Below are 22508 nucleotides of genomic sequence, written 5' to 3'. Positions count from 1 at the left end.
AGTTTCGATCGCATGTTCTAGGGCTACAATGATAGAAAGATTGAAAAGGGGTAGGCCACGTTTTAAAGATGAAGGATGACAGTTGCAAAAGATTGTGCTTTCTGGACATATATATGGGACCAAACGAGAAGAAAGTCGCCTGCGAATGGGATGGGAATAGGTCACGAAGAAGGATTTAAAGGAAATAAGATCTTCAGGGGAGGGGATAATGAGCGCAGTTTTGAATAGGTTGGGATAGAGGATGAGTGCTTAAGCGTCAGTTGGTCTCAGGTGATTCAGTGCTGCAATGTAAGTAGTAGCATTTCCATCTAAATGGAATTTACATTGTTTGTATTGCCGAGAATTTCAGGTGTAAATTTTTGCATCTTTACTAGTACTTCTTCAGTACAAGTCTGAGGCTATTTCGAAATTTCAACCTTCTCTTCACCAGCATTAAATCCTTAACCTTCCTAACAAAATATCTGATAGGTTCCTCTTTAATTTATAATTGTTCTGACATTGGTTTAACACATTTTCTTGCGAATCCGTGTTTTCTCACATACATTCTTATTTAAATCGTTATTTTGGGCTCCCCTCAATTAAGGTTAAAACTCAATATTGACATTTTCTATGGTTGTGAATGAAATGGCTAAATTAATTTTTCCTTCTTATTTTAAGTAAACTTTAATTGTTCGACATGTGTCTGTGATATATTTTTAACAAAGTGAATGCTAATCACATTACGTAAAAAATTACCAGCTTTTCTTTTTTTTACTGCCAAACTTGCTTTCAAGTAAACACTTCTCTCTGTTGAATTAAAAATAAAAAAAAATACCTAGCTTCATATGACAAATATATATGAGGAAAAATTCAAAAGAAAAATCCTTATAAATTTTCTTTAATAAAGAAGTGCGAGCATGTCTAAGACCTTAATCTACAGCTACTGTCAAAATAAGACGGCCGTAAAGGAAACGTTTATGGAGAAAAGAGAAAAGAGGTTAAACAAAAATGCCATAAAAGGCAACTTTAATAAACCAAAATAATTTCTAGCCAATAGAAAACAATTACCCCTATTTTAAATTAGGCAAACTGGCACTTAATGCGTCTCTTTGAAAACCCTATGGGTGTGAATGGTACAGCCTCAAAGGTGTCAAATCTCTGTCTTGAATTTCTTGATATGAAAATTTCTACCAAAATAGTTTTATTCTAAAAAGCCCTTTAAAAAATAAAGAAATAAAACTTTAATGTCAATACATTCAGGAAGTATACTTCTGAAATCGATGCTGAGTTGATACTACTAGAATTCGGAAGAAGCTATAAAATTATTAGCTGCAACATTAAAACCCGAAGGAACTATAACATTCAACATGTTGAATCTATGATGTTTCCAATATATCCTGAGCATTAACCATTTCGTTTAAGAACGTCAAATGAAGACGTGAGAAGGCGACAAGACCAACAGAGAGAAATTTCTCCAAAGTAGTTATGTATACAACTCCATCTCAAACTTCTTGGCCAAAAGTTGCGCGAATCTCAGGAAACAATACTGACATTCAAACCGTTTATTCCATGGAAGAAGAAGTTGGGTGACTAGACAAAAGAAACTGGGACAGGGACTGGCTAAGAATTATTTTTTTTTTCTTACGACATGTTTTGATCCCGGAATAATTCCTGAATATCAAATAAAACTATGATTTTTTTTCAACCAGATACCCTTAACTAGCTTGAATATTTCTATATGTCTCATTAAAAAACAAAATAAACATCTGAATGTTGTTTCAAAGCAGGTGTGAAACTAAGTTTTTTCTCATTTGAAGGACTGCTCGATTCTCCATCATTCAGAGATTATTTTAGTGCATGGCCCTTAATGATTAATAGTTTATCATTATAATTATCAAAGATTTCGTGACGGCAACAACTCAGTCCGTACCAAGCATAATTTTCATAATCGGTGTTCGATTTCGACCCGACTCAGTTACTTTTTATTTAGCTGGCTGACTACAAAACTGAGGTCAATAATAAAATACAGAGGTCAAAATACATGTGTCAAGTATATATTTCATTAATGGTGGTCAGTCGAACTTCACTGAAATGTTAGTCACGTAAGTGTTTTTGATCTGTAGGATTAGAGATCCGAAATTTGGATCCCCGGACCAGTAACCCTCCGACATTCACACAAGATCTTACAAATCTTATAAGCAAACTGATCAGACAATATGATTCATTGTAAATTATAGCGCCTTTCCATTGATACCTTCAAGAAAAAAAAACATAATACAACGGTTCTTGCAGGGTTTGAATACAAATGCACGTCCCGAAGAACTAAAAGCGAAATAACTGTCTATTCCTAGTGACAAAAACACCCTATTTGTGAGACAAATTAAGATGAATCAATAACCCTTTTTTTATTATTATTTCCGTCACTTCCAAAAAATGTCTAGATCTCGACACTTGTAGGGCAAGTTAAGAAAATATTATGTATAAAATAGTAAAAAAGTTACATAGCCTTTAAATACCTGCATAATTTCTGGAACAGCATGACCCGCAATTTTAGTCCTAACTATAGATCTAAGTTCAGCAATGATCTGCTTATGTTCTTGAATTACTCCTTCTTTCAATACAATATATGCATATACACCCTCACCCTTGATGTCGTGCGGGTAACCAACAACGGCGCTTTCTGCTACGCTAAAGTGCTCATCCTACAACAACAAAGACATTAATTTAGACTTGATTATAAGCATCGTTCTGAACAGTACTACGCTGTTTGGGCACTTTTTTTAGATCGTTGGATGCTGAATTCCTTGAAAAACGGTGCTTTCGGCGCATTTTTGCTTTTATGGCAGCTATAGCTAATGCGAGGCATCCACTAACATTAATAAGGATTTTGCCTAATAGTAAGAGGTTTAATAGTAGATATAAGTAATCCCTTTCTCCAATAAATTATAGTAGCTTTGACAACTATTTTGTACATATTCATGAAACTAATTTAAGCTTAGACCTGTTAGTGTAGAATTAACCCAAACCAATAAAGCAAGGAAATCGAGTTAGAAGTAGGCGAGTGTGATGGGGGAAGAGGTAATTGGGACGTGTCATTTTAAGGGAGGGAGATCAACTATGAAAATAGTTTTTATTTATATAACATAACCAAGGCCTTGTCATTATAAATTTCTGCACATTCTGAGAAAATACACAACCCAAAACTCTCATCACTTCTGCAAGGGCAAAGCCTTCCGCTATAGGAGAAATACCTAAATTCTGTCTAATTTATAAGACTCATTTTTGCATAAGGAATTTGCAAACAGACAGACTGATACTAAAAATTTATAGCTAATTACAGGGGTGAAATTTCACTTACTTAATAATATTCCAAAAGTCTTAAGGATTAAACAATCACCAGCCAATGGTAATTTTCACACTCTCCGACGGTATTTTTGTTTTCGTTTCATACCTATTGTTCTCCTGACTAAATTTTCGACACATAAAACCCTCTCTTTTTTCTGTTTTTTTTTCTACTTTCGTTTATTTCCCTGCCATATCACCCAACTCTTCTGCTCCCTACTTATCTACATATTTCTCTCCTTTTATCTCTCACTTTTCCTTTTTTTTATTATATTAGTTATATGTACTTGCGGAAATTTTGACTGGCCTCACTTAGACTGTTTTGATTTCTCCACACTAACCTAACCTTTTCTCATAGAATCTCATTATTTCCTAAAAGGGTATTGTTCCTTTCTTCCAAACTTTTCTACGTAAACTTGTCTTACGGATAATTTTATGAATTTCTATCTCTTGCGTCGTCTCCCGGTACAAGCAACATATCTCATAAAATCTCTGCCAGTTTCCCCCTTCTGGAATATTTAATGTTTAATAAAATTATATTCTAATCAGCGGGTGGTTGGCCAACAGCACAGACAAGAATTCCACAAAGAGCATTAATTTATAAGAGGCAGAATGACCAATTACTAGCCCTAAGCAAATGTTGCGGTAACCCTTGAAGGGGTCTGGAGCTAGTGTCATACGGCATCTACTACACTCATGGTCTGCAGCCCCTGTGCAGCTCTGGATCAGACCAGTCCCTTTAGCGCTTAAAGAAAAACAAGCAAAAACGCACCTGAAAGGGAAGAAAGAGCAACTGTACAAAGTTCCTCTTTAAAAATAAGGCAGATTCGTCAGAAAATGGATCTATCCATTCAGATATTTTTGCATTATTTTATTTCATTTTCAAATTTCCAAGGAACATTCTCTTCCATACCTAACTGATTTAAGGCTTATTTTACGTAAGAAGTCGCAAATAGTATTTCTGATTATTCTGTTCAACAAATCGTTTCCAGAAAGTGAGATTCACCGTGTTTTTAATTTATACATAAAAAAAATCACCAAAAGGTGTAAAAGAATAAACTTGCGAACAAAACGAAAGTAAAAAACAAGCAAAAGCATATAATAAGCTTAAAGAAAAAACAAAGAAAGCAAAAATTAAAACTTCAAAGAAACATTATCATTTAACGAAAGCGTAACATTGAAACTGAATTATTAGGAACAAGTCATAGAAATAAAGAATAGACCACTAGACGAAATTACATAAATTTTAATGGTTTTAAGCTGGACAAATCCTACCATACATTCCAAACAAATCTGCTGTATCAAATAATTTAATCTATCCTAAGTGACTTGCTTTGTTACTTCTCATCTTTTCTGCACATGTTACTTCTGCTCTTTTCTGACATCTTTAAAAACCGAACGTCCAACCCTTTTGCCTATGGTTAAAAAGGTATATGTGCAATATCCCAAGAATTCCTAAAAACCGAACGTTCAACCCTTTTGCCTATGGTACGTTTCGTTTTGGACGATCAGATAATTTGAAAATACGAAAAGAAGTTCTTTTACTATAGAACTTTGACTGGTACTCTAGTACTTCTCATCACGGAATTCACTCCAACTATTTTACATACTGCTGCGTGACAGTTCTGTCAAAATTTACATCATGCGAGCTTATAGTTCATGCGAGTCAAAAGCTTTATAAGTTATGATTAAATTTTAATGATGGAAGTTACTATTTAATAGATACAGTTTTTCAAATGTTGAGTTGATTGCAATTTCCTAAAATCAGGATGACATGTTGTTCTATGATGTGGCTTCTCAAAATTAATTAAATGAACTTGGGTCCCCTTTCGGTTGCTACTCAACTAATTGACTTATTAAACTCTGTCTCTTGTTTTCTACGTCATTTTTCAAAGTTTCTAATCTTTTGGGACCATTCTAACGGTTCACTGAAAATGTTATTTCACTTAGAAAGAAATGTGGGGGCGACATATAACAATGATTTATTGGTTTCCGAACGAAAGCAGTGACAATTCAATGGCTCCCAAAAATAGCAAGATCAATTTGAATATTGAGTCCCCATTTCAGGGTATCTATCTCCTCTAACCAGTGCTTTCGTCACACTAACGTTAATTTATAAAGGCATAGGGTATCTATTACGTTCTTTCGTAAAAGCTCAAAAAACAAGGATTGTTTTTACGCCAGTATAAGCAAAAAAGGTAATTTCTGTTCCATATCCGAAAGTCTTTAGAATTACTAAAACAAAGCGCAAAAACCAAAGAAAAATTTTAATATCTAATGTAGGTAAATGATAATGAAAACCATGGGTTAGTTATGTACCAATTAATGGTTTACGTGACCTTTCCAATGGACTGAACTCAAATGTACCAATTAATGGCTTACTTGACCTGTCGCATGGGCTGACGTCACAGAAGAGTGCACGCTGAGTGAAGAAGGAATGAATTGATAGTATATAAGCAAATGTTGTAAATAGTATAGTTAGTTGAATCCTGACTACGGATTAAAACGGTTAATATTACCTTTTTGACTTACTTTATAATATCTGGTGACCAGCGGAGGGATTCGTTCCCAAGGTGAGCTCTTTCTTTCCTGTTTCTGTTTCCGAAGAAAGACTACTTTAAATCTCTGCTTCCGGGTTTAGTTCCGAGCAGAAAATTCATTCATTTGTTTCTATTTCCGAATGAAAATATCTTACTTGTTTTCTTTTCTAATTTCTATTTTCGGGGTCACTTCCGAATAGAAATCTTTTTCTTGCTTTCGTTCCTCAAGTATGTTTACGGGTTTACTTCCGAACAGAAGTCCATTTTTTTGTTTTACTTTTCTGATTCTGTTTACGGGTTCAGTTCCGAACAGAAATTGATTTTTGTTTCGTTCTAATTTCTGTTTACGGGTTTACTTCCGAACAGAAATTAATCTTTTTTTCTGATTATTTACGGGTTCAGTTCCGACCAGAAATTCACTTTTGTTTTCGTTCTAATTTCTATTTACGGGTTTATTTTTGAACAGAAGTCCATTTTTCTATTTCTGATCTCTGTTTACGGGTTCACTTCCGAACAGAAATTCCTTTTCTTGTTTACGGGTTTACTTCCTAACAAAAATCCAATTTTCTTTTACTTTTCTGATTTCAGTTTACGGGTTCAGTTCCGATCAAAAATTCACATTGTTTTCGTTCCAATTTCTGTTTACGGTTCTACTTCAGAATAGAAGTCAATTTTTCTATTTATGATCTCTGTTTACGGGTTTATTTCCGAATAGAAATCCATTTTTTTTTTTTTTTCTGATTCCTGTTTTCGGGTTCACTTCCGAACAGAAATCCCTTTTCTTGTTTAGAGGTTTACTTCCAAACAAAAATCCAATTTTCTTTTACTTTTCTGATTTCTGTTTACGGGTTCAATTCCAAACAGAAATTCACTTTTGTTTTCGTTCTAATTTTTGTTTACGGGTTTTACAGAAGTCCATTTTTCTATTTCTGATTTCTGTTTACGGGTTTATTTCCGATCAGAAATTCATTTTTTTTTCTTCTGATCTCTGTTTACGGGTTTATTCCGAACAGAAATCCACCTTCCTTTTTTTTCTTCTCTCTCTCTTCTTGTTCTTTTTTTTTTTTTTTTTTTTTTTTTTTTTGGCTCCTTTCTTGTTTTACGGGTTCGAGTTCTAATTCAGGCTTTTTTGCGATTAGACATCCAAAATTAAGCCCATATAATTTTAACTTTTGCGCTGGCGAACGACAAGGAGACGAAAAAACAATCCAGGGAAGCAGGACCTCCAATGACTGACTTCGTTCTATATTCAATTCTATATTGAATATTCAATATTCAATTCTATATTCGTTCTATATTGAATATGACTTCGAAACTATATTCAAGAATATAGTTTCACAATCCGCGCAAGACCAGGGAAATTAAATGCTAACGCGGACGCCCTCTCGCGCCTGTCAGTAACAGGCGTTGCTCTGTATGTAAATATGTGTAAATATTATTCTTTGTTTAGATGGCAGACGATAAGGAAATCATCCTGTTGGAAGACAGGGACGTTCAAATAGAGGAGACGTTTGCTAAGCTTATCGGCATCGCCGAGGATTTTTAGAAGACTTTGAGGACCTCCCAGAGCTCGAACCATTTGGGGAAGCATCCGGTGCCACCGGGGAGCTCCAACCAGCCTTATCGGCCGTGAACAACGCTACCGATATCCTACTTCTAACACCAACGAAGTCAAAAAGGAAACGTCCAGGGGCAGCTGTACGGAGGAAACAGCGCGAGTCCCTTATAAAAATGTTTGACTACACTCCTCTTCTTCCCCTCTACGAACTATAGCGACAAATGAAACGGTTTTCACCAATAACAATGGCGAGAGAATCATAATACCAGCGGGAACAAAGCTACCGAATAATATACTTGCCAAGTTACCGCAGCACAAACCTCTGAAGCTTTACAAACTCCGAGGAAAGGGAGGAACTGTTATGTACCACTTAACGGTTTACATGACCTTTCCAGTTGGTTGAACTCGAATGTACCAACTAATGGCTTACGTGACCTTTCGCATAGGCTGACGTCACAGAAATGTGCACGCCGAGTGAAGAAGGAATGAATTGATAGAATATAAGCAAGTGTTGTAAATATTATAGTTAGTTGAATTCTGACTACGGATTAAAACGGTTCATAATACCTTTTTGACTTACTTAATAATAGGGTTGTATATTTGTTTTCCTTAAACATTTTAAGGACAAATAATGTTTTCACCTCTACCACTACTGCTGTCCGTAGAACTTAGTTCTTCCTGTGTCTCTAGTGGCGTTTAGGACGTCCAAGAAGAGACACCAGTCTGACCACGGGAGCGCCACAGTCCAAAAGTCTTCCTATTCGGGTTGCAAGGATCCTTGGAGATTTCGAAGGTCGCTGATGTAGCCATGTTTGAGGGCATTCTTCAGTGCACCTTTGCGGTGCTGTGGATCTACAGGTTTTAGTCCTATCTAGAGGTGAATTAACTTTTCTACAGTCTAATTTTGCTGAAAGTTTGAACTGAACTTCTTCGCTCTGAATAGTAAAGCGTAAAAATATGATTCATGATTTAAGCTGGTAATTCCAACCGTGCTATGTACCTATTACCTTTCTGCGTATTTTAAAAGCTGTTAGTTTCTTTTGTGTCATAAAAAACAGTCAATTCGCTATTATAAATTTGTCATTTACTTATTGCTTTCATCATACTTGAATAGAAATTAAATTAGTAATACTACAATTTATTCAAAACGTGTTACTCCCTATTTGGTTGATTGAGCATGTTAATTCTGAAAGCACTTAAGTGCATATACATAAAAAAATTTACACATCCGAAAAACGCCCCACTCCCTCTTACCAAAGTCGGCATTATGAATAATGACTTAGAAGTAAATAAAAAATAGAGGAACAAAATGCGCCACCCCGACATGCAAGTTTGTCGCTGAAGAATGAAAGAGCCATTAATACAGTTATGAGTTTATTTTTTATATATGGCCATCTACTCATCCTTCATTAGGCCTAGTTGTAATTTGGTCCAGTTTCTACCCAAATTATAGATTCGTGCAACAAAAGTGAAAAAGTGAAAAAGTAAATTTTTCTTTATGACAATTTTTCTACTACATAAGAATAGCGCAAGACTTTTTTATTATTATTTTCAAAATTGTTTAATATAGTTTTTTGTTTCTTTTTCTAGTTTCGATCTTTTTCTGAAATACCTCCCTTAAACAAATTATATTGTCCCTGTAGAAGTATAAAAAGAATTGAAACAAATATCTTATCTTTTTGATATGCTTGACCAATGAATTTGTTTTATATGTGAATTAACTTTTTCATATTTCCGAGAAGAGCTTTACGGTACCGTTTTAGAAGTTCAGACAGTGTTTCAAATCCATTTTGGGGTAGTATGTAATCGTTCGAATCTTGCTAATTTATCACGACCATTTTGCACTAGTAATTTGCTCTGAGGTTATCACTACACCTAGATCCACTTAGACAAAAATCTGTTTTCATTCCAGTGTTACCACCTCAGGGAATACAACGACCAGGATAGTATATTTATTTACAGCACAACAAGTATTTTTTTTTATGAGAAACTTATCATTGGTTAATTTCACTTATCCTGATTTGCATTGGTCGAAGCAGATAAAGCATACGCCTAACAAAGGGGCTGCAAAGAGAACTGGTGGCAGTTTTGAAATAAATTGAGCTAGGTCATTTCAGTTTCAGCAAGCGCAACAAATTCTATTCTTACTAATGATGTTTATAGAATTCCCTGCTTCTGAAGCATTATCTATACTGGTAGGACTCATTAACAACTACACACAAGATTGCTCGAGGATGAAATATCAAAAGAAAATTCATCGAAACTCCAACGTGATTAGAATTTTGACCCTGCATTGGCCGTCCTTGCCTTTGATAATACGCGTCACATTTCATTTTCGGTGAAGCGGAGAAAAAGGTTTACCATAGGCCTTACAAATTAAAAAAATACATCCTTAAATGGCTTGCACTATATAAGATAAAAAAGAATTTGTGTACGCACACTTCATGGCAAATTTTAACTGGCAAATTTATTCACAATAACTTTATCAGAAGGAAGAAAAGTGATTTTTTCTTAAGGAAGAAGTCAAGTGAATCCTAATGAAGCAGGAAATTGGCAGCATAATAGACATAAAATCAAATACATTTCCAATCGATTGCTTGAATGCATTTTCTTCTACTTGTTTTTTTTATTCAGTTACCATTTCACTTTTCAAACAGTTTTTGGTAGCAGACAGTAAGTAAGGAGCTTGCAAAGGAGCTCGTAAGGAGCACATGTAACTAAAACTCTAAAGGAATTTTGATAATAATCAAACAGCACGTAAGGAACGACTCGGCCCAATAGTTGTCAAAATCAAAAAAAGGAATACACTAAATCAGGGCCGTAGCCAGGATTTTTTTTCGGGGGGTGTTTTACACAATATTTCTTTTCGGGGGGAGGGATTATACAAAAAAAACTCAAAAAAGGGATAAAAAATTTGTTTATATCCATTTTTGTTACGTTTTTACGATTTAGACAAACATTTTTTTGGGGGGGGGGAGTGTGGGGGGGGGGTAAACTCCCCTGGGTACGGCCTTGCACTAAATAATTGGCTTTTTATGCTGATTCCAAATATATAAAATTCATCAAGATTAATGTTATTCATCAAAAGCTAAAAGCCTGAAAAAATTTCCCTGCTTTTCGAAGAAAGGGGGAACACCCACAAAACGTCAAGGAATCTTAATACAAATCAAACTATCAGATTCAGCAGACTAGAGCCCCCTACAGAAAAGGTTTCAAGCTCTTATCTAAGTAAAATGTGCAATTTTCTATTTTTCACCAGATTGAAGATCGCGGATACATGTTTTTCTATTTTATTTTTTCCCCAGTGGTTACTGTATCAAAAAACAATACTTGTAGAAGATCGAGAAAGTACTCGTTTGAATGGAAATCAAAAGATCTGGTGCCCTTTTCATGCGACAAAAAAATTGGAGAGAGATTAGCCCCTTCCCAAGCCTCTTTTTCCCCCAAAAGACATCCAATCAAAATTTTGAGATAGTCATTTAATTCAGCACAGTTGAAAGGTACAATAATTATACCATTGGGGATTACATGAACTCCCATAGTCCCTGGGGAAAGGATTGTAAGTTACAGAATTTGTCCATTGCTCAGGTATTGTATATCAAGTATTGTATAAAAACAAACAAATTCCTTCAGCAGATAGTAAGGAGCAAAACTAAAACTTCAAACGGACAGAAATTATTCCTTATATGAGGGAGGCTGTCCTTTCCTCAGCCCTCACTTTTTACGCTAAAGCTTGAAATCTCGTCACAATTCTTTAAGAAAAAATGCTAAAACACAAGTGCCGTTGGATTTGATTGTGAAGTATTTTTAAAGAACTTTAAGACTTTAATGTAGGGAGCGAGGGTAAAGGAAGGGGTAGCTCCCCTCATATGCGGAATAATTTCTGTTCGTTTAAGGTTTAGTGTTGCTCCTTACTTTCATCTGAAAAAGCTTGATTTTTACATTTAATACAAACATGAAAAGAATCAATATTTTGTGGTAATTCTAAATCTTTAAAATTCATCGAGGTCCATATGCCCACCAAAAACTACAAGCTTGAGAAAATTTGCCCTGATTTTTAAAAAATGGTGAAAACACCTAAAAAAGAGAAGCGATTTCGCTAAAAATTAAACCACAACGTCAGCTTATCAGAGTACCGTCTTACTGAGGTTTTATGTCCTATCTACAAAAAAAGATATTATGTATTTATTTTTTTAATGGTTTATTCCTTGTTTCCTTTATTTGCGGGGGTATTCGTATTAAACCAGTGGCCTTGGAATTTCCAAAGAATGTTCACTTGAAAAAAGATTGAAAGTTCTAGTGTCCAAATAAATAGCCATATATCGCACCACTGCAAAGTAGTGCAAAAGGGCTATATTGAACAAAAAGTAACCCTAGAATGGGGTAGCAGCAGCTCCAACGTAAAGTCATAGGATAGCCGGAATATTTACCTTCATAGATCCGAGTAGTCTGACCCTCTAAATTTGACTGGAGTCTTAACAAAACATCAGTGAAGATGTAGAGAACTCAATTTTAAACCAGGGTAGGGTGGCATATAGTATTAGATGTTATCGGTATAACTAAAGCTTGGAGTAGGATCATACTTAGCTGATCTTTTTTTCTGCGTCAACGCAGTCGATAAGCTCATCATTCAATTCTTAGTAGTATGAGCGTAAGTTCAAAAATGCCAAAGGGGAAAAAAAACAACAACAAAAAACCAGCGGTTATATTCAGGTCTACCACGAGGAAGTCGGGGACGGAAGGAAAGGCTGTGGCCCGGATTCTACTTGAAGATCATAAGGAATTCTGAGTCCGTGTAGAATTTGTTGTTTAACTCGTCTAGGGCTAATGGTTGGAACCTTTTTCAAATCAATGACCGTGAAAAATTCCCTAAGAGAAAGATCGTCTTACCCGAAAACAGGTCAAAATAATAGTTATCTATATCCTTTTTTACAGCTTCTTGATGCCTTTAAAACACAGGAGCTCCCAAACTTCAAAGTTAGTTTTCTCAAAGTTACTTTTGTGCAGTTAAGAGTCTTGCTCTCACAGAGGGAAAAGCCTCTGCTCTTACTCCCTCTTAACGGGACCGATTTCATATTTGAAATTTGAAAAAGTTTATTTTCAAAAACTGTTTTATTTTTTTCTTGGAGAGAAGAAAAAAGAACAGAAAGTTCCATTCGAAAAGTAATCGACGAAGGAACACTGTCATCAAGATAGAATCTTATGGAAACAACTCTTTCTATACATAACTTTTCCTTTTTTCCAAGACTATTTGTTCAATAGAATACTGAAGTTTTTCTTCCAGTTCAGAGAATCCAAGACAATAAGGAAAAGAATGGATGATCACTTTAATCTTCCCGAATGTCCTTGAAACTTTTTGAAAACAGAACAATAATATTCTGGTCAAAAAATAATAACAAAAGAAAGTTATTTTCGTAGGTACATTAGTAGGGAGTGGCACGGCCGTATCCAGAGGGGGGGGGGGGTACCCGGTTTGAACCCCCCCCCCCCCCCGAAATTTTAGACCGAGACGAAAATAAGTCGAAAATTAGTAAAACCTAGGTAAAAATCAGTAAAATTAGTCGAAAACTGAGTAAAAAATTAGTAACCCCCCCCCCCGAAAAAAAAGTCCTGGATCCGCCCTTGGGGAGTGGTTAAAAAAAGATTTTAGAATTCAATCAAATTGCACTTACAACCCCACGTTCTAACAACTAAAAAAAAAAATAATTCAATAGCAATTTCTTTTCAAATAAAAGTAAAGAGCGACATTCCAACTTAATACTAAGGAAAATTATTCTGAATATCAGGGTTGACTACCCTTCCTCAATCCCCACTCTTTATGCTAAAGATTAAGATTTTGCTCCCGACTCTTCAAGAACTAATTCTCAAATCCTTAGAAGATTGAAATGGGATAAAAAATGTTTTTATACAAGTCTGCTTAAAAGAATAACATTTTATGTTTAACTAATTTGAAAAACAATCCATAAATAAAAAAATCATGATATGCTACTAACTATATTTGTTGCTCTCAAAAATGTTGTCAACAAATCACTAGTAAAACTTTGCAAAACTTTAGTGTAAAGAATGGGGGACTGAGGAGGGGAATAGACGCCCTAGTGAACAGAATAATTTATGTTGGTTTAAAGTTTTAATTTAATTCTTTATTTCTATTTTGTAATTAACTTTTGTACCTGAAATATGAGGAAAAAGGCTACCCCATACTCTTCAGGCCCCACTCTTTAAATTAAAGTTTAACTTTCGAACGGCGTTGCTTTGAGAAAGACGGCTAACTTAGTGTATTTGGTTCTGAAAATAAAAATGTAGCTTTCCTAAATAAATTACCGGGTTATATAACAACCGGTTAAATTCACATTCATCCAACTTATCTGAAGCTCCTTTCATGGAAATTTTGAAAATATGCGCTCAAAAGCAAGCTTTAGAGGTCTGAGGTGGCCCCCATCTTATAAAAATTTAATGATATCCCCCCTAATAGCCGGTGCATAGCTACGAGTGGTACTATAACCGTTGCTTTTACTGGAAAAAGGTCTTTTAAAAAAAGTATCACTTTTATGAACTGAATACATGTTTAGACACGAGTGATACACCGTGCGTCTGTGTAGCCGAGAGGCTAAATAAATACCCTTTCAACAGTTCAATACTTTAAAATTATCCTAAAAAAATACCCTTTCAATGCATTATTAATTTTTTATATTTCCCAGGCCACTTTGTATGGAAGGAGTTCTAAATGACTTTTTTAAGAACCGAGTGGTTGGAGGGGAGCCGCCTCCCTCCCATAGTTGAAAGATCCAATAACTATGCCTCCGGGGATGACATAACTCACCACATCCCTTCTGGCAAGAGCTCCAAGTTATGAAAGTTGCCCATTGTATGCAAATAGGTTTCGTTATTGGGAAATGGAACCATGTTTGATCACGTGTATGTCTTCAAAAAAGCTTGAGACATTAAGGTCAAACTTTCAGGGAAAGTTGGACGGGGGGGGGGGGGTTATTGAAGTAAATCAAAACACACTGTGTGAATACAGGTTGTCAAAATGGCCGGTCAGCAATATCCCAGGAAATGGCTTAGGGTATTGAGTAGAAACTTTCAGGGCACGCTGAACTAAACCAAAAGACACTATGTGCATTTTACTACTACTAATACTACTACCACTACTACTGCGACCACAACTACTGTGACTACTACTACTATGATTACCGCTACTGCGACTACAACTACTACCACTGCTAAATCCGCTACGAGCCCTATTATTACGACTACTACTACTACTACACCTAGTACTACTACGATTACCACTACGATTACTACTACTGTTACAACTACTACGACTACTATTAGTATGACTGTTACTGCTACGACTATTACTACCACCACGACAACTATTACTATGGCTACTACTACGATGATTACTACTAATGACTGCTACAACTGCGACTACAAGTGTTACTACTGCAATTGCGACTGCGACTGCAACTGCTCCTTCTATTCCTACTACTACTACTACCACTACTATTACAACTAAAAACAGAAACAACAACAACAACTTCTTCTACTACTACTGCTACAACTAATAACACTACTACTGCTGATACTACTAACACTACTACTACTGCCACTACTGCTACTACGATCTGAGTTAATCAAATATGTACGCACCAAATTCGTATGCAAGAGAATTCACACATAGGCCTAATACTGTTTTTACGATTTTTTTTTAGGACAACTGTAACTTCGGCAATGTTTATTTTCCGACGTGGAAAAAAGATATATATATGTTACGACAATGATTGTATAGCAATTTCAGTAAAATGCAACCAAAGAGTGAAAGATCATTTTTAAAATTAAAATGGAAAAATCTGTTTACAAGATGCTCAGAACAGTGTTTTATGCAAGTTTTACACGTGAGTGGTCAATATGAATTCGAAATGATAGGAATTGGTCAAGAAAAACTCCAAAATAGCTATACTACCAATAACATTGTCTGCGGTATCTCAGGAACGACAAAGGGAATTAAGATAAAACTTTCAGGGTATATTGAGGGGGATAGTCAATTGATATTTGTCTATATTCAAGGTTTTGACATGATGGTGGTCAGAAAGACTTCAGCCACATAAAAGCCCCAAGATCATGAAGATTTTCAATCCACTTATTTGAGTTATGTCCCATATCCCCATCCTTACAAAGTTCTACAGTACAATTATTATTAAAATTCACGGCAAAATCTTGTTCAAAATATAAATAGTAAGCCAGAATCTTGTTTCTTAAGGAGAAAAACCGAAAAAAGTTTTACAAATATTATTTTTATCAACCAATCAAACAGTTCGTGGTAACAAACCGTAAGTAAGGAGCGACCCGGCTCAATAGTAATCGAAACTCTAAAAAACGTTATTTTGATACCAATAGACACATCAAAAGAATCAAATTTTTATGCTGATTTAAAATATATAAGTTTCATCAAGTCTAATCATACCCATCAAAAGTTACAAGCCTGACATAACTTGCCTTATTTTTGAAAAAAAGGGAAAACACCCTCTAAAAGTCATAGAACTTTAATGAAACTCACACCATCAGATTCAGTGTATCAGAGAACCCTACTATAGAAGTTTCAAGCTCTTATCTGTAAAAATGTGGAATTTTGTATTTTTGCCAGAACAAAGATGCGTGTTTATTTTTTTTTTTTTGTTTTTTTTTCAGGGATGATCGTATCGATCCAGTGGTTCTAAAATATTGCGGGAGGGCTCATTCAACCGGAAATCAAAAGTTCCAGTGCCCTTTTTAAGTGACCAAAAAATTGAGGGCAACTAGACCCCCTCCCAAGCTCTTTTTCCGAAAGTCACACGATCAAAATTTTGAGATAGCCATTTTGTTCAGCATGGTCAAAAAATACAATAGCTAAGTCTTTAAGGATGACTTAATCCCCCAAATTCTCCTTGAGAAGGTCTGTTAATTTATGAACTTTGCCCAATGTTTACATTTATTATTGCTTATTGGGACTATACAGAAGTTTTCGGGGGGGATTTTTTCTAGTAAGTTGGGAGGGGAGGGTCTAGGGTTACGTGGGAGGATCTTTCCATGAAAGAAGTTTTCACGGGGGAAGGGACATTGCTAAGAAGGGGGCACCAAATTTCCCATTATTATTTAAAAAACGATCAGAAATTAAATAAAAAAAAAAATCAACTGAAAGTAAGGAGCCCCATCAAAACTTAAAACGAACAGAAATTATTACGTATATGATTGGGTTTGCCTAGTCATTACCTCGCTCTTTATGCTAAAGTTTTTTTTGCACTTTCATCAGAGCTATTTATTCTAATTAATTAAAAAAAACTTTCCGAAAAATAAGTTTTTCAAATAAAAGTAAAGGCCATTTTAAACTTAAGGTCAGCAGATACAAATACCTGTTAAAATTAAAACTCAAAACGACCAGAAATTACTATTGAAGAATAAATGAAACCCAAAACGAACATAAATTGAATAAACAATCATAGCAAAAACATATACCAAGTAATTATATAAATGAATAAATAGATCTTAAAGCGAGTAATGCTTAGACTGAATTTGAAAATCAAGCTTAAAACTAAAAAAAAATATTTTTCTATTGAAGTATAAATGAAACTTGAAACTAACAGAAATTACATAAACAATCAATGCAAACAAACAATCAATAGATATTCACGTAACTGAGTAAATAAAACTTAAAAAGAATGGAACTTAAATTGGATATGTAAAACAAGCTTGAAACGAACAAAAACCACTACAAACAAGAGTTTGGGTATCGCCTCCTTCTCTCACTGTTAAATTGTAAAACCTACTGCGTCATTGGCGCTTTACTGAAAACCAATTTTATTACAAATATTGTCTTTTGTACTTAATATTGAAAATACGCATTATAATCATAGTAAAATTTTGAACTGACGAGCTTTCAGCAATTAATATCATTATACATCAAATATTCAGTTTAATTTATTAGTTCTTTCTAAAGTTGTTCAAGACAAATATAGTTTCACTACAAACAAGAGTTTGGATACTGCCCCCTTCCTTGACACTTCACTGAAAATGAATTATATTACAAATGTTTTCTTTTCCAGTTCTTACAGCATTAAAAATAAAAATAAAATTACAGTGAAATAAATTTTCAACTGATGGATGTTTCAACAATTAATATCATAATACATCAAATATTCAATTTGATGTTGTTTATACTTTCCAAGACTGTTCAAGACGCATATAGTTTTTAGTAAAGCGCCCAATGACGCAGTAGGTTTTAGACTTTTAAAGTGAGAGAAGGAGGCGATACCTAAACTCTTGTTTGTAGTGATTTTTGTTCGTTTCAAGCTTGATTTGCATATTCAATTTAAGTTTCACTCGTTTTAAGATTTATTTATTCATTTACGTTATTTAATGTTTATTTAATTTTTGTTCCTTTTAAGTTTCATTTATATTTCAATAGGAAAATATTTTTTTTTCGTTTTAAGCTTTATTTTCATATCCAATCTAAGCATTACTCGCTTTAAGATCTATTTATTTATTTATATTATTACTTGTTGTATGTTTTTTGCTATGATTCTTTACTAAATTTCTGTTCGTTTTGGATTTCATTTATTCTTTAATAGTAATTTCTGGTCGCTTTGAGTTCCAATTTTAACAGGTATTTGTATCTGCTGAGCTTAAGTTTAAAATTGCCTTTACTTTTTTTTGAAAAACTTCTTTTTCAGAAAGTTTTTTAAATCAATTTTTGTCCGTTTTTGATTGCAAAAAGTTTCAAGATTTTAAAAAATTTCTTATTTCAAAACCAAACTTAAAAAAAAATCAAATATTCACCAAAGTATCAAAATTGGTATCAAAGTAAAAATTTCAAGGCAAAAAAATGGGAGTTTTATTATCTGATGTTTGAACTATTTTTAACAAAATGGCTACCGGATCTTTTTCGTCTGACCTTTGAACTATTTTTAACAAAAAGGCTATATCGAAATTTTTATCGGATCCATTTGGGGGAAAAGAGGTGTGGCAGGGACAGTTACCCTATGATCTCTTTTGACTCTAAAAAACTGAACTAGAACTTTCCATTTCCAATCAAATCAGCCCTCCCTGAAGTTTATACGAGCATCCCTTCCACAACAGCTATATATACCCCCAGGCATAAGGATGGGCTTGAGGAAAAAAGGGTTTATTGGGGGGGGCTATTTGCCCTCGGATATATTTTGACTCCAAAAATTGAATGAGAACTTTCAATTTCCAAACAAATGAGCCCTCTCCGAAGTTTATACGAGCATCTCTTCCATAGGAACTATACATGCCCCCAGAGCACTACTTACAACACTTGCTCCAGGGCCCTGGGGGGTTGCGTCGACACAGGATTTGTTCTTATCTAACCTTCGAACTATTTTTAACGAAATGGCCATACGTAAAGGGGCTTTGCTGTAAGATCTTTGAACTATTTTTAACAAAATGGCTACCTAAAATTATATTTATAAAATATTTATAAAATATAGTTTTATTTTTCGATCTGAAAATAGACTAAAGTTTCAGATTTGAACCAGAGAATTGTATTTTCCATAATTTTCTTACAAGAAACTAATTCCCCCCCCCTCAAGACCATACCATTCCTGCCGACTTTTGGAGGGTGTTTCCCCATTTTTCGATAATCAGGCAATTTTCTCAAGCTCATAGCTTTTGACCAGCAACACTAAAGTTAATGAATTCTAAATCTTTAGAAACAGCCTCTATTTCTGCCCGTTTAAGTTTTGATAAAAAAAAATAGCGCAAGCCATGCTGAATGTGCTTTCAAAAACCCATCTGGTCGAAAACATGTTTGTTATCGTTAACCATTTCCAAAGATGTAAGAAAATTATGGAAAATACAATTCTCTGGTTCAAATCTGAAACTTTAGTCTATTTTCGGATCGAAAAACAAAACTATTTCTATAAAATCTGAGCTAATAAGGGTTTTTGCCGTAAACTCTAGTTTCTTGTAAGAAAATTATGAAAAATACAAATCTCTGGTTCAAATCTGAAACTTTAGTCTATTTTCAGATCGAAAAATAAAACTATTTCTATAAAATCTGAGCTAATAATGGTTTTTGGCCGTAAAATCTAGTTTTTTGTAAGAAAATTATGGAAAATACAATTCTCTGGTTCAAATCTGAAACTTTAGTCTATTTTTGGTTCGAAAAACAGTCTGCTTGAAAAACGAACGTTCGATATGCTAGCTTACTCTAAAAATAATGAACACATAACAATGTAATGTATAATATATTTTTAATGAAATAATGTCATGTAGAATATTAATACAAAAAAAATGTATATTATTATACATTATTAATATCAATGAACAACTTTGGACATTTTGAATCTGTTCCATAAAATGGTTCACCATGTTCTCTCTTGATACTATAGCTATTGTCTTCTCTTAGTTCGTAATCAGTAGAATAATCATTATTCCATTTTGAATCCTACACAATTTTTACTGGTGTGTCATCGACTGGCTAAATATGTTTTTTGTCTTTGGTATTATTTGATTCATTGACTGTTTGATCAATGCCAGTAACGTTTGCTAGTGCTTTGTTTTTCATCGTTTCATCTTTATATTCCGTAGTGATATTTTCTGCCAAGGCCATTTTTATTTTTCTGACAATTTCACTGTCTATTAACAGAATATTTTCACACAGGTAAACGTTTTGGCACGTAAACAACATATGGTTCACGATATTAGTAGCAGAGTAGGCCTTTCTTTTATTAGCCTTCCGTTGAATGCTAATACCCGAAAGCTGATGATTGGATGTATCCGTAGGTAATGTGTTACCTGCAGCAGTAGCAAGGAGTTGTCCTCTATCATCAACAATTATTTTTGTTGCCATTCTCTTTGAGTGTAATCATCTCTGGAAATGATAATTTCGCATATCCAGCATTTGTATAATAGAAATTCTTGAGTGCTCTAAAGAAATCTAAACTCTCACTGTCATGACAACGCACGCATACGTTTCAGATAGTGCTACCACTTGTACTTGTTTCATAGTTTAAATACTTCTCCTTGTCGGCATTCAATGCTACAATAACCTTGTTATGTGAACACACTCTACTAAAATGTTCCATCTTCACTTTTTTTTTTAAAGATATGACTTATGTGTTTATCGTTCCACTGCGTAGAAAATACTGATTTAATACATGCAATAGACTAGGTAGTGTCAATAACCGATCATAGAATACCAGTAGGAAAGCCACATCATGTCTCTGACCAATCATAGAGCACAATTGTTAGAACCGTAAGCATATTTTGAAATTTTAAGATATGTACAAAAAGAAAAAAATAAATAAAGTTGAAAAATTTCGAAGTTTAAAAAAAAAAGTTTGTTTTTATGAAAAAAAAATATTGAATTGTTAGATCATATTTTACGGATGTAGTTTTATTTTTCAATCCAAAAATAGACTTAAGTTTCACACCTGTACCAGAGAATTGTATTTTCCATAATTTTCTTACAAAAAAAACTAGAGTTTACGGTCAAAACCCATATTAGCTCAGATTTTACGAAAATAGTTTATTTTTATAGGTTTCAGACAAAACACGCCTAAGAGAGACTAATACCCCCCCCCCCAAAAAAAACACTTTTCAGCCATTTCATGTTAAAAATGCGGGGGGCTGGGCACGGTTGAAGTTGTTTTCACGTAAAAATACACTCCCCCTCTTCCATGGAAAATTCCCGTCTCAAGACAATCCCATTCCTGTCGACTTTTGGAGGGTGTTTCTTCATTTTTCGATAATCAGGCAATTTTCTCAAACTCATAGCTTTTGACTGGCAACACTAAAGTTAATGAATCCTAAATCTTTGGAAACAGCTTCTATTTCTGCCCGTTTAAGTTTTGATGTTGCTCCTTACTTTCAGTTGAAGAAACTTTTTTATAATTTAATTTCTGATCGCAGGGGGCTGGGCACGGTTGAAGTTGTTTTCACGTAAAAATACTCTCCACCTCTTCCATGGAAAATTCCCCCTCAAGGCAATCCCATTCCTGTCGACTTTTGGAGGGTGTTTCTTCATTTTTCGATAATCAGGCAATTTTCTCAAACTCATAGCTTTTGACTGGAAACACTAAAGTTAATGAATCCTAAATCTTTGGAAACAGCTTCTATTTCTGCCCGTTTAAGTTTTGATGTTGCTTCTTACTTTCAGTTGAAGAAACTTTTTAGAATTTAATTTCCGATTGCAGGGGGCTGGACACGGTTGAAGTTGTTTTCACGTAAAAATACTCTCCCCCTCATCCATGGAAAATTCCCCCCTCAAGGCAATCCCATTCCTGTCGACTTGTGGAGGATGTTTCTTCATTTTTCGATAATCAGGCAATTTTCTCAAACTCATAGCTTTTGACTGGCAACACTAAAGTTAATGAATTCTAAATCTTTGGAAACAGCCTCTATTTCTGACTGTTTAAGTTTTGATTTTGCTCCTTACTTTCAGTTGAAGAAACTGTTTTATAATTTAATTTCTGATCACGGTGAGCTGGGCAGGGTTGAAGTTGTTTTCACGTAAAAACGCCCTCCCCCTCTTCCGTGGAAATTACCCCCCCCCAGACAATCCCATTCCTGTCGGAGTTTGGATGGTGTTTTTCCATTTTTCGATAATCAGGCACTTTTCTCAAGCTCTTAGCTTTTGACTGGCAGCATTAAAGTTAATGAATTCTAAATCTTTGGAAACAGCTTCTATTTCTGCCCGTTTAAGTTTTGATGTTGCTCCTTACTTTCAGTTGAAGAAACTTTTTTATAATTTAATTTCTGATCGCGGGGAGCTGGGCACGTTTGAAGTTGTTTCCGGTCCATTCTTGGTACACAAAACCTTGGGATTTTCACGATCCGTCTTATAAACTAATGTAGTTCACCCATTTTTGCCTTTTTAAGCCCTCCCCACCAACAAAAAATTTCCCTCGCACGTGCCAGGTGATGTCAAAACTACACTACGACATTTCTTCATCTTAATTGACTTTATACATATCATGCAAAGTAGAGTAGACAATAAGGTATTACAATCTTTTTTTTTGTCTTATTCTGGAATCCTAATTTTTAATTATCAACGACAAATTTATAACAAACTAATCACACGTTAAGGC

General features: G+C 34.5%; 1 protein-coding gene across 2 annotated transcripts in view; it reads right to left on the bottom strand.

The window, feature by feature from the left end:
* LOC148950517 (acetyl-coenzyme A synthetase 2-like, mitochondrial) overlaps nucleotides 1-22508 on the bottom strand; it is a 417833-nt gene that overhangs the window by 63402 nt on the left and 331923 nt on the right. For both annotated transcript variants that reach the window (XM_089092452.1, XM_089092453.1), the window contains exon 11: nucleotides 2496-2681. In XM_089092452.1, coding sequence (XP_088948578.1) covers nucleotides 2496-2681 — 186 coding nt within the window. The remainder of the gene's footprint in view (nucleotides 1-2495; nucleotides 2682-22508) is intronic.

Source organism: Artemia sp. Qi Xiang Cuo, chromosome 7, assembly GCF_049724085.1.
Source record: "Artemia sp. Qi Xiang Cuo chromosome 7, ASM4972408v1, whole genome shotgun sequence".
Lineage (NCBI taxonomy): Eukaryota > Metazoa > Arthropoda > Branchiopoda > Anostraca > Artemiidae > Artemia > Artemia sp. Qi Xiang Cuo.
Note: the sequence above shows the minus strand (reverse complement) of the source record. Positions and strands in the feature narration are given on the sequence as shown.